The sequence below is a fragment of the Panthera onca genome, chromosome E1 (genome assembly GCF_046562875.1).
Source record: "Panthera onca isolate mPanOnc1 chromosome E1, mPanOnc1 haplotype 2, whole genome shotgun sequence".
Classification (NCBI taxonomy): domain Eukaryota; kingdom Metazoa; phylum Chordata; class Mammalia; order Carnivora; family Felidae; genus Panthera; species Panthera onca.
In genome coordinates, this window is record NC_138352.1 from 34035045 (window position 1) to 34050413 (window position 15369).

Consider the following 15369-nt stretch of genomic DNA (forward strand, 5'->3'; position numbering starts at 1 on the left):
GGTTTCTGGCACTCCACTCAATATTCCAACAATCATCCTCTTATCACCCACTCTGCCTCCCCTTCACAGATATCCTCCTTTCTTACCACTACCAGAGGAATCATTCCTTTGGGGTCTAGAATCCATTCACTGAACTGCTCCTGCAGAGCCTGCTTCCGTATATTGGCCACCTTGATTTTGACTTCATTTATGCATTCTCTTTCTTCTCGTTTCTGTTTAATACTCTCCTTCATCTTGGATACTCTGAAGGAGGTCAAAATAAAAGACAGGTTGAGTTAAGACTGTTGGGTTTGATTCAGATTGTTCAAATGGCAGAAAACAAGAATTCAGAGCCTCATTTAAAATTTGTTCCTGTCTTTACTCCATGAAATCTTCTTGATTTAGGCCTGAGGTGACCCCCTCTCCCCCCCCCACACTTACTGAATTTGGCACTGATCATAGGCTGTCTTGTAGTATTATTTGAGTTTTTATAGAGGTGGGTCTTATTTTGCCCAAGAAAATATCATACTTAAGAAATACTAAAATAGCCCTAGAGGCTGCCACATATACCTAAAAGCAAAGCTGAATGCACTAAAGACTTACAGTGGTGGGACTCTCTCTTCTCTGGATACAGAAATCATCTGGAAAGATTCTGATTTCCGGTCTACAGTGGAAGTATAGAAGCTGCATTTATAATAAGCATCTTAGGTAGTTCTAATGTCTTGGACCAAACTTTTGATTTCTGTCTAGGAATATATATTGCCAATTTCCTTTAAACATCCAGAGTCAAATACTTTGACAGTCCCTGAGCATCATAGTTATCCTTATATTCAGAGAGAGTTACATTATCCATGTTGGGAATGGGAGAAGAATTGTGATTTTGATTGTTCCCATATTTGTCATCCCTATTAGGACTCTAAAACCCCAAACTGGTTTGGATTGAAACACCAAAATGTCTCAAAGTAATCAAAATATCTGCTGGTTTCGAATACAATTTGCTTGAGCCCGGTATTCTTGCTTTAAAAAAGAAAGACTAAGGTCTTCCAATCTGATCTGATAGATTTGGAAACGCAAAAGAATTTACAATTAGGACTGGTAAATTGGATACCTCTAATAATCCAAAAGAATCAATCGAAACCTAAGTCATTGCTTTATGCTCATACAAGGCCTTCAAAATTTTTGTGACCGCTCAAATTCTATCCATTCACTCAAGCAGTGCAAGGAACATCTTCCTCTTACAGCATCATTTGCCTATATTAAAATTGAATGTTTTATTTCATCAAAACCAATTCTAATCAGCTTATATTGAGAACTGGCTATAAACTTCGAGTGACCGCAGTGTACCAGACCATTGCTGGGCCTAACTGAAGACTCTGGACTGCTGAACAATGGGACTTGTTTTAATCAATCATGTACAAACCTATGGATTCCCTCTGTCCCATACAGTGTGATAGTTTTCAGTTGTTATAACTATAACCATTATAAACTTTTTGAAACTCCTATATTTTCCCCTTCTGTGAAGTAGTTAGTGAATTCCTCACTGCTGTATCTTCCTTTGCCTGGAAAGTTAATAAATTAAGTTTTTGCTTGTTTCTTTTTAAGCTATGGTGGTCTTAGTTTCACAAAGCTAAACTGGACTTCTTGGCATCCCTGGAGCATGTCCATATTATTTCTGTGATGAGTATTCATATAAAAATCCACATATGACATGTGTCTACTTAATTATTATACTTACTTAACTCTTATTTTTGTTTATTCACCCATATCTTATTATGAAAGGTATAATGACTGAAGCAAAGTCTAAGTTACTGGATAATCAAATATTTGAATAGATGAATAATTAGGCTTATCTAGAACTTTATAAAATGATTAAAAACAGTTATCATAGCTTCCTTATTAAATACTGAAAATTAATTCTGAGATTACAAAATTAAATAATTACCCCAAATTAAGACATATCTTGTAATAATCATATGTGCCTAAAAACAAGAACAAAAAGGCAAAAAAAAGCCCACAAAAAACCAAAACAAAACAAAAAAACCCCAAACAAACCCAAAACTCACACAAGAAAACTTTCATCATGAAAACAAAAGCAGGATTAGAATAAGTTAGTTAATTCATTTAACAAATACTTATTGAGCATTACTTATACAACACAGTGTTAGAGACTGGGGATGTGAAGATGAATACTACAGACAGTTCCTGCTTACATTATAGCAGGGGAAACAACCATTACAATTGTCATAAATGCAGTAAAAGAGAAACACAGGGTGCAATAAGAGATCATATAAGGGAAGAATTTCACAATGAAGTGGTATGTGAGCTAAACTCTAAAGGATTGGTAGGATAAGATAAAGAGGAAGGAGAAGAATGATACAGAGGGAATGGCAAACGACAAGACCCTGAGGTGAAAAGAAGCATAATATGTTTGAAGACCTGAAAGTAATCCTGTATGCCTGGAGTAAGTATAGAGTGTGAGAAGAAGAGAGGCAGCAGTGAAGGCTAGAAAGTAAGTCCTATGCTAGCTTGGTTGGATGGTGATGACGTTACCAGGATCCAGTTAACCCATTTGGATTATATTTGGAGTCTCGTGTTCAATGGCCCGGAAATACAGACTAGGTTTTGTTTCTTTATTAAAAAGAAGGATGAAATGATGTCTGAGCTGAGACCTAAAGTTTGTGGAGGATCTAGCCAAACAAAGAGAGGGACCAAGTGGGTCATACAAGGAAAGTCTTATAGGCCTACTTAGGGATTTTGGTCTTTATCTTAAGAGTAAGTGCAGACCATTGAAAGGTTCCATACTGGGGGAAAACGGAATAAGATTAACCTTTTTTAAAAAAATGACTTCTGTTACAAGTAAAGAATGGGTTGCAAGAGGGTAAGAGTGGATATAAATATACCAATCAGGAGCCTGCTGTAATAGTGCAGGTGAGAGCTGATGGTAGTTTAGACTAGGGTGGCAGCAGCAGGGAAGGTCAGAAACGAACAGATTTGAGAGAAGAAGGTAAAACCAATAGGACTTAATGATTGATGAAAAGCACACAGTCAGAAAGTAGAAGGTGTCAAGTTGCATCTCTTGGGTTTGGGCTTGAAAATCTTGATGCAAAACGAAATAAGAAAATGACTTGTGGAAGATGAAGTGCTTATGAAACATCCAAGTACAGATATTGAGTAGATACATATACTGGTCTGAAGCTCAAAAAAGATGTTTGGGCTAGAGATCTAAATCTAAGAGTCATGAAGGTACAGATGGTAACTGAAGTCATGTGTTGGAATGAGCGCACTCAGCAATGATTTTGGGTGACAGGACAACCACAACTTAAGGAACCTTAATATTTGAAGATCAGATGGCAGAGAATGAGCCAGCACAGGATACTGAGAAGAACTAAAATGAGGTAGAAGGAAAAAAAGTAAAGAATAATATCATAGAAGGGTAAGAAAAGAGTATCTCAAGGAGGAAATGGTCAACATTATTGAATATTGCTAAGAGGCCAAGTAAGATGAGGATTGCAAACTTTCCACTGGGCTTGGAAAAATGGAGAACATTGTGATCTCAGTAAGTGACATTTATGAAAGACAGCCTGGAATGAAAGCCAGATATAACAGGTTGAGAAATGTGTTGGGAGTGGGGAAAATGTATATGGACAACTGCTTTAATAAAGTTAGCTATGTTTTAGTTACATTTCTTCAACTTGAGGGTATAAATTCCTCACAACAAGAACCAAATTTTGAATTTTTTCCCTATAAGGTATGGCTCAACATTGAGTACTTGATAGTTATGCAATAAATACTGATTAACTGAGACTCCTCAATAAATCTTAATTTATAAGATTAATAATTAATAATTTATTATCTTAATACTGATTAACTGAGACTCCTTAATAAATTATTAATTTATCTAACACATATTTATTGAGCCCCAACTCATGTCAAGTACTGTGCTCAGTATTAAAAATACAGATATGATAGAAAATAGTCCTTGTCTTCAAAGAGATTATAGGGAGGTAAATCAACAATTACATTAAAAAATGTGCTAAATGCTGACATGAGCTTACAGGTGCTTCAGGAATATAAAGAAAGGGTACCTGACCCAGAGAAGGTGAGACAGAAGGTATCCAGAGGAAGTCATACTTGGGCTGATTCCTGAAGCACAAGGAAAAATTGTCCAGCAAGAGAAAGGAGGGTAAGGATATTCTAGATGGAGAAAGCTGGCACTCTGGATTAGAGGAAAGGACATCTGGCTAGTGGTTTTCTTTAGTTGATATGTAAGAGATAATAAAATTGATGTGCATAAAGAATGTAGCCTATCTAGCCCAGATGAGTGAAGTCAGGGCTTTATGATCTGAGTTCAATCTCACTACATGCTGGGTACCTCATATCTAGTGTCTGCAAGTTTTAAGCTGGACTTGATGGTGAAGATTTCTATTTCCCTCCCCCCACCACCTTTTTTTAGCAACAGTAATTGAAGAGTGGTCAAGATTTCTATTTCCAAATCAGGTGGTTGAACTCCAACTAAACCACCTTCTTGGAAGCATATGAGCAAGGCAGAGGACATTTCCCACTGGATATTTCCCATGGGAGTCCTGGAAAGCATCTATTTTGATGGTGTAGGACTGAGGTTGGGTAGAGGATATATAAACCAGTGTGGTAGCACATAAGGTCTTCCATCTGTTCTCTTCTATAAATAGAAAAAAAAATCCTATTTTCTTCTGAGGATATCAGTTACTGGATAGTTTAAAATGAATCAATAGTTGGGGCACCTGGGTGGCTCAATGGGTTAAGCATCCGACTTTGGCTCAGGTCATGATCTCACCATTGGTGGGTTTGAGCCCCACATCGGGCTCTGTGCTGACAGCTCGGAACTTGAAGCCAGAGCCTGCTTCGGATTCTGTGTCTTCCTCTCTCTCTGACCTTCCCCCACTTGCACTCTGTCTCTCTTTCAAAAAAAAAATAAACATTACAAAATTTTTTTAAATGAATCAATAGCTTTATCTGGCAAATCCTAGGAATTTCTGGATATCCTGGATAGTCTTATTCCAGGACCACCACACCTTGTCATGCATTGTGACAGATATCCAGCCCCAGCTGGAGTGAACTTGACTTAGGAACTTCAGTCTTTTTAACATTAGGAATGTCTATGCCACTGAAGTAGGACCACAGACTCATTCACCATCAAGTTTCAGGGTGTGTGTTTGAAGGATATTAGGATAACATTCAAGGAGACCATGATTTCTCAGTCTGTAAGAACTTGAATTTCTAAGTACTTAATAAGGGGATATATACATATGCAACAAAGTGTGACCTAGAGATGGATAGGAAACTAGTAATATATAAACATTATTATTATGCTTCGGGTTGAACAAAAGTAGAACCTACTTGATAAAGTCCTACCACACACCATTGGCTATAATAGTCATTCAAATGCTATAAAAACACATTTTCCCTATCTATCCACTCACTTTTGGCATAATCTGTTTTACTGGATTGATAAACTATGATATTCAGTATGAATTGACAAAATGATTGATATTAATAATATCACTTGTGGGAGAAGCGCCCATGGGATTTCCTAGCTTAATATAACCATAAGAGTTTGGCTGGGTAAAGAGGTGACAGCTGGTGTGGTGTATGAGCAGACAGACATCTGTCTAGGAAGTCACTGTCTCCTGGCAACCAAAGAAGATCCATATCATTCCTTTAGTCTTGCCAAGTCCTAGTGACTGGCAAGCATGAGTTAGACATTTGGGGTTTTTTTTTGAAACACAAAAAGTAAGTACTTTGAAGTAAATCATCAAACCTTTGCAGATACCAAATTCCAATAGAAACATACACAATGGGTGCTGTCATATGGTCTGCATAAGTTCTTTGAACACTATACAACGAGTTAATTCTCAGGGAATTACTGAGTAAAACATTTTTTAAAATATTAAGTAAAATAAAGAGTGCTGTCTCTTTTCCTTTTAGTTTTTACTTGGCTTATATGTATCCTTAATGCTTGAGCATTTATCCTGACTTATTTTTCTCCTTTTTGTAGCTGTGGTGGAGAAAGTAATTCTATGAAATAGTTTGTCGTGATTCTTCTCTTTGTGCGTTAAATGTTCCATTGTTACTTCATAAGGCTAATAAAGAGTTGTCAAAGGGAAAATGCACAAAAGGTATCTCAAGGTGCTGCACAGACCCCACACTGATTATGCAATAAGCAAAGGATGTAGGAATCTAAGATCGTTACCAAGCCAGAACCTGGTAGGCATCACTATAATTGCCACACAGGAAAAGATCCAACTTTTTGCCTTGCGTCTCTTATATCTACTTCCTAGTTCATTTGAATTCTCATCTACGCTCAGGACTATATATCAGGACTGGTAGAGAAAAGTGAGGACATTTACAGTATAATAGGCCCTGCTTCTCTGGAATAGTAAAATTCTAGCATTAATAGTCTCTTTGTAATTTTTAAAGTTTTTTTTTTTAATTCCAGTTAGTTAATATACATCTCTGTAATATTCTTTACTGTTTAAATTTTTTTATTTTTAGAAATATGATATAGTAAAATTGACCTTTTTTGGTACATAGTTTTATAAATTTAAACACATACATAAATGTGTAACCATCACTATAATCAGGCTATTGGAAGTTCATAATCCTATTTTAAAAGCAAATGCTTTTCATTATCAGTTCACAATAAGGCAGTCGTGACTTATAAAATATGCATTCACAAGCACAGGAGGAATCAAGAGTCAGAGGGAAAAGATACTGAAAGAAAGATGTTAAAAGAAAAGAAAATCTGAAGGAAAGCAAAAGGACAGAAACCTAACATATCAATTTTGCAAAATTACACACAAGAATTAAAGTCCACTTCAATTCTTTATCTGTTGTTCAGAAACCCTGATGAAAAGCAATAAGGGTATATTGCATATGTAAAACTTACAAACAACAGTGATATTTTATTTTTTAGTTAAGTGGCTACCACTATAAAAATTGTTCCAAGTCAGTAAGGAGCATCTTCTCTATCTATTGTTCTTGGGCACCGAACAGAGACGAATCCCTTTTTACCCAGGGAAGTAGTGAGATGAAAAAATTTTGGATCTAGTTGAGGCAAATGAATGCTTTAACATCATCACCAGAAGATAAAGTCTTGACAAACCAAACAAAAATTTTATTTGTCTTTTTTCTTGAATATAAGTAAGAAAAACTCTCATTCCTAAAATAAATGGACTTCTCCAAAACTCTGTAAGATGACCCAAACAATGATATAGTTTAGAGAATTTAAAAGCAAGACTGTTTTAGCTAAGATTCCTGTGTTTCCAAGCTTTAATGAATAGATACTGTGCTGTTGTAAAAGTATGTCAAGGATTTCTGAATATTCTGCAGATGCCTGACACTGTCATATGTTGGCATATAGATCTTGAATTTTTGCAGAAAGAGATAAAGCCCTACTCCTGACAATCTAGGCAAACAAAGCATCTATGATTACTTTAACTCTTTCATGAAATTCCTACAGTATTGCTCCAATAGAAACTAGGGCTCTTATCAACCTTCAAATGACCCTAAATATTCAAACTCTCAATTCAAGAAGCATTACCGAAATAAACTCTGTTGTGTTGTGTCATTTGTTGGCAATGAGACCTAGGCCAGTGTCCAAGTGCGCCCATTACTATTCTTTTATAGATATTGATAAATGACTAGTTTTATGTACTGATTGAGATTTACATATCCCTAACAGGAGGAAGGATTTGTCAATGTATTGACTTACAGCCTTGACACCAGCTCTCAGATTTTAAGTATTTTTCATGGTAATTGATCTAAATACAAATCTAATTTATTGCTTTGCAAGAACAGATGGTGAACAGAAATGTTCTTTAAGCTATTTATTAAATTTAATGACACTGCCCCCTGCTGCTGTTGGAAGTTTTCACTAGTACTAAAATTCCCTTAATTTGGTTTCTCTACATAATTGGTTTTGAAACTTTTGTCAGTGTGCAGAATGACCTTCTGTGGAACTTGTTTTCAATGCATCCCTAAAGGTTCTGATTCAGAAGATCTGAGGAAGAAGCTAGGAATCTGCACTTTTTTACCATGCATCCAGGTAATCCTGATGTCATTCTTAGGCAACCACACTCTGAGAAAGACTGTTTGAACTGAAATTTAAAATGCCATGTCCACCTATAAAATAAAACAAAAGAAGAGTTCTGTACATATCTCTTACTTTATTCTAGAGGAATATATGTACCCAATTTCAAAAGAATTGTTATTCTAAAGCTTCTGATTAGTTCCTTACCCTGTAGGAAGAATACTATAACAAATCACAAGCAATTTTAGATTCTTTTATAAATTTTAAGCAATCCCTATCAAAATAACACTAGCATTCTTCACAGAGCTAGAACAAACAATCCTAAAATTTGTATTGAACCAGAAAAGACCCAGAATAGCCAAAGCAATCTTGAAAAGAAAACCAAAGCTGGATACACCACAATCCCAGACTTCAAGCTGTATTATAAAGCTGTAATCATGAAGACAGCATGGTATCGGCACAAAAACAGACTCACAGACCAATGTTATAGAATGGAGACTCCAGAATTGGACCCACAAAAGTATGGCCAACTAATCTTTGACAAAGCAGGAAAGAATATCCAATGGAAAAAAGACAGTCTCTTTAACAAATGGTGCTGGGAGACCTGGACAGCAACATGCAGAAGAATGAAACTAGACCACTTTCTTATACCACTCACAAAAATAAACTCAAAATAGATAAAGGACCTGAATGTGAGACAGAAAACCATCAAAACCCTAGAGGAGAAAGCAGGAAAAACCTCTCTGACCTCAGCTGCAGCAATTTCTTACTTGACACATCTCCAAAGAAAAGGGAATTAAAAGCAAAAATGAACTATTGGGACCTCATGAAGATAAAGAGCTTCTGCACTGCAAAGGAAACAATCAACAAAACTAAAAGGCAACCAACGGAATGGGAAAAGATATTTGCAAATGACATATCAGACAAAAGGCTAGTATCCAAAATCTATAAAGAACTCACCAAACTCCACACCCAAAAACCAAACAATCCAGTGAAGAAATAGGCAGAAAACAAGAATAGACACTTCTCTAAAGAAGACATCCAGATGGCCAACAGGCACATGAAAAGATGCTCAATGTCACTCCTCATCAGGGAAGTACAAATCAAAACCACACTCAGATACCACCTCATGCCAGTCAGAGTGGCTAAAATCAACAAATCCGGAGACCATAGATGCTGGAGAGGATGCGGAGGAACAGGAACCCTCTTGCACTGTTTGTGGGAATGCAAACTGGTGCAGCCTCTCTGGAAAACAGTGTGGAGGTTGCTCAAAAAATTAAAAATAGATCTACCCTATGACCCAGCAATAGCACTGCTAGGAATTTACCCAAGGGATACAGGAGTGTTGATGCATAGGGGCACTTGTACCCCAATGTTTATAGCAGCACTCTCAACAATAGCCAAATTATGGAAAGAGCCTAAATGTCCATCAACTGATGAATGGTTAAAGAAATTGTGGTTTATATACACAATGGAATACTACTTGGCAATGAGAAAGAATGAAATATGGCTTTTTGTAGCAATGTGGATGGAACTGGAGAGTGTTATGCTAAGTGAAATAAGTCATACAGAGAAAGACAGATACCATATGTTTTCACTCTTATGTGGATCCTGAGAAACTTAACAGAAAACCATGGGGGAGGGGAAGGAAAAAAAAAGTTAGAGAGGGAGGGAGCCAAACCATAAGAGACTCTTAAAAACTGAGAATAAACTGAGGGTTGATGGGGGGTGGGAGGGAGGGGAGAGTGGGTGATGGATATTGAGGAGGCACCTGTTAGGATGAGCACTGGGTGTTGCATGGAAACCAATTTGACAATAAATTTCATATACAAAAAAAAAAAGCTTCTGTACAGCGAAGGAAACAATCAACAAACCTAAAAGGCAACCGACATAATGGGGGAAGATATTTGCAAATGACATATCAGATAAACGTTAGTATCCAAAATCTGTAAAGAATTTATCAAACTCAACACCCAAAAAACAAATAATCCAGTGAAGAAATGGGCAAAAGACATGAATAGACACTTCAAAGTTTATTGAAGATAGATATCCAGATGGCCAAAGAAAATATCCAGATGGCCAACCGACACATGAAAAAATGCTCAACATCACTCATCATTAGGGAAATATAAATTAAAACCACAATGAGATACCACCTCACACCTGTCAGAATGGCTAGAATTAACAACTCAGGAAACAACAAATGTTGGCAAGGATGAGGAGAAAGGGGAACATTTTTGCACTGTTGGCGGGAGTGCAAACTGGTGCAGACATTCTGGAAACCAGTATGGAGGTTTCTCAAAAAATTAAAAATAGAACTATCCTACGACCCAGGAATTGCACTACTGGGTATCTATCAAAGGGATATAGGTGTGCTTTTTTGAAGGGGCACATGCCCCCCAGTGTTTACAGCAGTGCTATCGACAGTAGCCAAAGTATGGAAAGAGCCCAAATGTCCATGGTCGAATGAAGGCATAAAGAAGATGTGGTATCAGTGATCAAAAAGAATGAAATTTTGCCATTTGCAACAACATGGATGGAACTAGAACGTATTATGCTGAGCGAAATGAGTCAATCAGAGAAAGACAAATATCATATGACTTCACTCATATGAGGAATTTAAGATACAAAACAGATGAACATAAGGGAAGGGAAGCAAAAATAATATAAAAACAGGGAGGGGGACAACACATAAGAGACTCTTATACAGAGAACAAACAGAGGGTAACTGGAGGGGTTGTGGGAGGGCGATAGGCTAAATGGGTAAGGGGCATTTAGAAATCTACTCCTGAAATCATTGTTGCACTATATGCTAACTAACTTGGATGTAAATGTGAAAATAAATAAATTATTAAAATATAAATAAATATATATTTATTTTTATGTTTTTATATTATTTATTATTATATTATATATGTAATATATGTTGTTATATATTATATAATTATTATATGTTATATATTATAATTATATTATATTAAATTATATTTAAATTAAAATTAATTAAAATATATTAAATATATTATTATATTATTTTACATATATATGTATATTAAGTATATTATGTATATTTAAGTATAGGCATGCCAGAAGACATTCAGAGGAAAATATGAAGATTTAGGAAGAGAATCAGAAGTGTCTTATTTGTTTGTTGTTGTTCTTAGTTTGTTTTTTCAGATCTGGAAGAGAGCTAGATGTTTTCTAGACCAGGGGTCAGCAAACCAAGTCTAGTGCCCAAATCTGGTCTGCTGCCTGGTATTATATCACTCAAAAGCTAAGATGGGCTGTTATATTTTAAAATACTTTTTAAAAATCAAAATAAGAATAATGTGTTGTAGAATGGTAGAAAATCTACGAAATTCACATTTGGTATTCATAAATAAAGTTTTCTTGTAACATAGCCATGCTTACTCATTTACCTATTGTGTATAGCTACTTTTGTACTACAACAGCAAAATTGAGTAGTTGTGACTAAAGTTTCCAGGCAAAAAGCTTTTAATTTTTATGTAATCAAATTTATCAATAATTTCACAATTTTGGGGTGCCTGGGTGGCTCAGTCAGTTAAATGTCTGACTTCAGCTCAGGTCATGATCTCACAGCCTGTAGGTTCGAGCTCCGCATCAGGCTCTGTGCTGACAGCTTGGAGCCTGGAGCCTGCTTCGGCTTCTGTGTCTCCCTCTCTCTCTGCTCTTCCCCCACTTATGCTCTCTCTCTTTCTCTCAATAATAAATAAACATTAAAAAAATAATTTCACAATTTTGAGTCGTGGTGAAAAAGGTTTTTCTCTGGTAATAAAGGGATTTAACTCCTGGTTTCTTCTAGTTTTTGTATGGTTTCATTTTTCACATACATATACTTAGTAGGATATGTTCTATGGATAAAAAAGCTGCAAATAAATCTAAAACATCATTTAGTAGGGACGCCTGGCTGGTTCAGTCCGTTAAGTGTCCAACTTCAGCTCAGGTCATGATCTCGTGGATTGTGGGTTTGAGCCCCACGTCAGGCTCTGTGCTGACGGCTCAGAGCCTGGAGCCTGCGTCAGATTCTGTATTTCCCTCTCTCTGTGCCCTTACCCCACTCTCTGTCCTTACTCCACTCTCTCTCTCTCTCTCTCTCTCTCAAAAATAAATAATAATAAACATTAAAAAACATTTTTAAACATCATTTAGTAGCTCTATTATTAGTAGGATTATTACCATTGTTATTTTTAAGTTATTTTACGTAAATTGTAGGATAAGACAACTAATTCTGTCAATGTTGTTAGGAGCCAAGATTTTCAGTAAGAAAAAAAAAGAGAGCTACAAATATAAACTCAAGGATAGGTTAAAAAAAAAAAAAACCCTGCAATATTATATTTGATATGAAATGATCAATATTTACTCATTATTTAAAAAAATTATACTTGTTAACCCTAAAAGAGCCTAAAGCAATATGATACAATATTTTTGAGCATTCCTAGTTCTCAGATGAGTGATCCCCATTAAAAGGAACTAAGAATCCTTTTAAAAAATGCATGAAGCTTCCAAAGACTAAAGGAGTAATGTTGGAAGAACACAGGGGCCAAAGTTGGGTCAAGCTGAGGATCAAGTCGGTAAAGTGTCTGACTTCAGCTCAAGTCATGATCTCATGGTCCATGAGTTCAAGCCCCATGTGGGGCTCTGTGCTGACAGCTCAGAGCCTGGAGCCTGCTTCAGCTTCTGTGTCTCCCTCTCTCTCTGCCATTCCTGCACTTGCTCTCTGTCTGTCTGTCTCTCTCTCCATCTCAAAAGTAAATAAACATTAAAACAAAATAAAAATTAACTATAATGGATTAAAATACATTGAATATATATTAAAATCAATGTGTCCATTATGATACTCAAAAGGAACCTTTCCCCCAAAAGGGAAAACAATCTTTCAAATTTGCCCCTCCAGGTGACTATTGATAGATAAATAGGTAGACACATAGATACACAGAGATACAATATACAATACTCTGAAAATCTGCAATTAAAAGGAAAGAATTAAACATTAATTTTGTCTTACTAGTAGGAAGCATATTTCAATGTAACCAAATACATAGCAATCAAATGTGATTTATTGTAGGGATTCCAATGGCTCAAAATTAGGAAACCTATTAATAAAATTCATCATTAACAGGTCTAGGGTGAAAATCAAATGATTATCTTCACAGGTGTTGAAAAAGTGTTTGACAAAATTAACAGTCTTGAGCTTTAAAAATCACTCTATAAAGGAGTTAGAAAGAGAAGAACAATCAAAACACAAACCCAGCAAAAGGAAGGAAATAATAAAGATTGGAGCAGAAATAAATAATATAGAAGCTAAAAAAAGAAAAAAAAAGCTTTTCTTTTCTCTGCCATAATGGTGTGTGCAGTTCAGTGTTCTTTCCATGTCTTCTCACAAGACTTTCAGGATCAAGCAATTCTTGGCCAAGAAACAACTGAAGAAGATTCCATTCTTCAGTGGAATCAGATGAAAACTGGTAATAAAATCATGTACAACTTCAAGAGGAGGCATCGGAGAATAACCAAGCTGGGACTATAAGGGATCACACATGAGATGGCACACATATTTATGCTACATGAAGGGCATGTACTTGTATCTTGGGACTCTGTAAATATTGCTGCTACCTAAACAACAGACGTGTTTTATCCAGGGAAATGATTTTCTCTTACTATATGCTTTAGTAGGTTGCTTCGGTAATAAATATGTGAGACCTCGGTTTGAAAAAATAAATGAATTTTTAAAATTTAAAAACAATAGAACAGATGAAACCAGGAGCTGGTTCTTTGAAAAGGTCAGCAAATTGGGGGTGGGGGAGGAGTTAAGATGGTAGAGCAGTATGGAAACTCTGAGCTTGTCTCATCCCTGAAACACAGCTAGTCAGCACAAAGCCATTTGAATACCTAGGATATTGACCTGAGGACTAACACAACAATCTGCATAACTTGAGCCACAGAACTTGGCAGGTACACGGTACAGAGAGGTAAATTGTGGGAGAGAAAAGCTGTGGAGTGTAGGGAGCCATTTTTGTGGAGAGAGGGCAGAGAGAGAAAGAGAATTGGGGAGAGTGCAGCACAACAGTGTCATGCAGGAAAAGCACTCTCCCCAAAAGTAGCTGGAGAGAAAGAGAGAGAAAGAGTGAAAACACTCACAGGGGACTGAACAAGAAATCTGTGCCCCAAAACCTTTGATGGGGAGAAAAGAGAGGGTTTCAATACTACCTGGATTCTATAAACAGTGGAGCACAGAGTCTGAAGGTTGGGAGCTCAGTGCCTGGTGGTGCTCTGGTGAGGAAGTAGGGTGAATCCCCAGGAGCAGGCAGTGTGGCCTGCGGGGGTCCATGTGCCACACGGGGAGGAGTGGTTCCCCTGCTTGCAGTGAATTTGGTAGAGAGGATACAGCCACCCTGTGGGCAAAGGTCCCAGCAGACAACAGAGAGCAGCCACATTTGCTGGTATTGGAACAAAGATGCCAGAGTGTGGTGAAACCTGGCACTGGCTGTGTGTTGTGATTTACCATACTCTCTGAAACTCTGCTGCTGTGTGATCACATGAACGTTTTCTGGGGCAAGCCAGCATCCAGCCATTGCTCAGTGAGACTCTCCCTCAAAGAGCTGGCTCATGTCCCGCCACAGGGGTTTCTGAAGTGTGGGGTTTTGAAACACTTCCCCATCTGAGATAAAACTCTGGAGGGAGGTGTCACCTGGCTGGTGACAGCTTAGACACAGATAGGGTAGAGGTGGGGAATGGATGGAGGCCTGAGACAAAGGAGGGGTGCTTGATCTTGGGTCAGTGAGAATGTCAAGTTCCTGCACCAGAGACTTTGGGGTTGGGTGAGGCCATTTCTACTTCTGCGCATGCACATGCCTACTGCACTGATCCACCCCACTAAGCTAAGCAGCGCCACCTAGTGGAGAACAGAGCCATTACACGAAGTACCACTCAACTGTGCCCTCCAAGCACATGCCCCACAAGACCAGCACAAGTTACTCCACCTGCTTAGTGTATGGACTATAGAGGGCTTTATATCAGTTCTAGAGGAAACTAGATATAACTTCATTTGGGTTTCATTCTGTTTCCTGGTTCAGTTATTTGTTCGTTTTCTTTGCTTCTGTTTTTGCTTAAATTGTTTTTTTTTTCTTTATTTTCTTTCTCTTTCTTGGATTCAGAAAGAACATGTTATTTTTTATTCATTTTATTTTATTTTTTATTTTAAAAATTTTTATTCTATTTTCTTTATTTCATTTTATTCTATATATTTTTTTAATTTTTAAAAATTTTCTTAACTTTTTTTCTTACCTTTCCCTTTTTTCTCTATT

At 36.9% G+C, this 15369-nt stretch overlaps 1 protein-coding gene across 17 annotated transcripts in view; it reads right to left on the reverse strand.

Annotated features, from left to right (window-relative positions):
- The window catches only part of EFCAB5 (EF-hand calcium binding domain 5), a 187732-nt gene that overhangs the window by 107217 nt on the left and 65146 nt on the right, over positions 1–15369 (reverse strand). For all 17 annotated transcript variants that reach the window (XM_078437557.2, XM_078437554.2, XM_078437552.2 and 14 more), the window contains one exon: positions 87–243. In XM_078437557.2, the coding sequence (XP_078293683.1) occupies positions 87–243 (157 nt within the window). The remainder of the gene's footprint in view (positions 1–86; positions 244–15369) is intronic.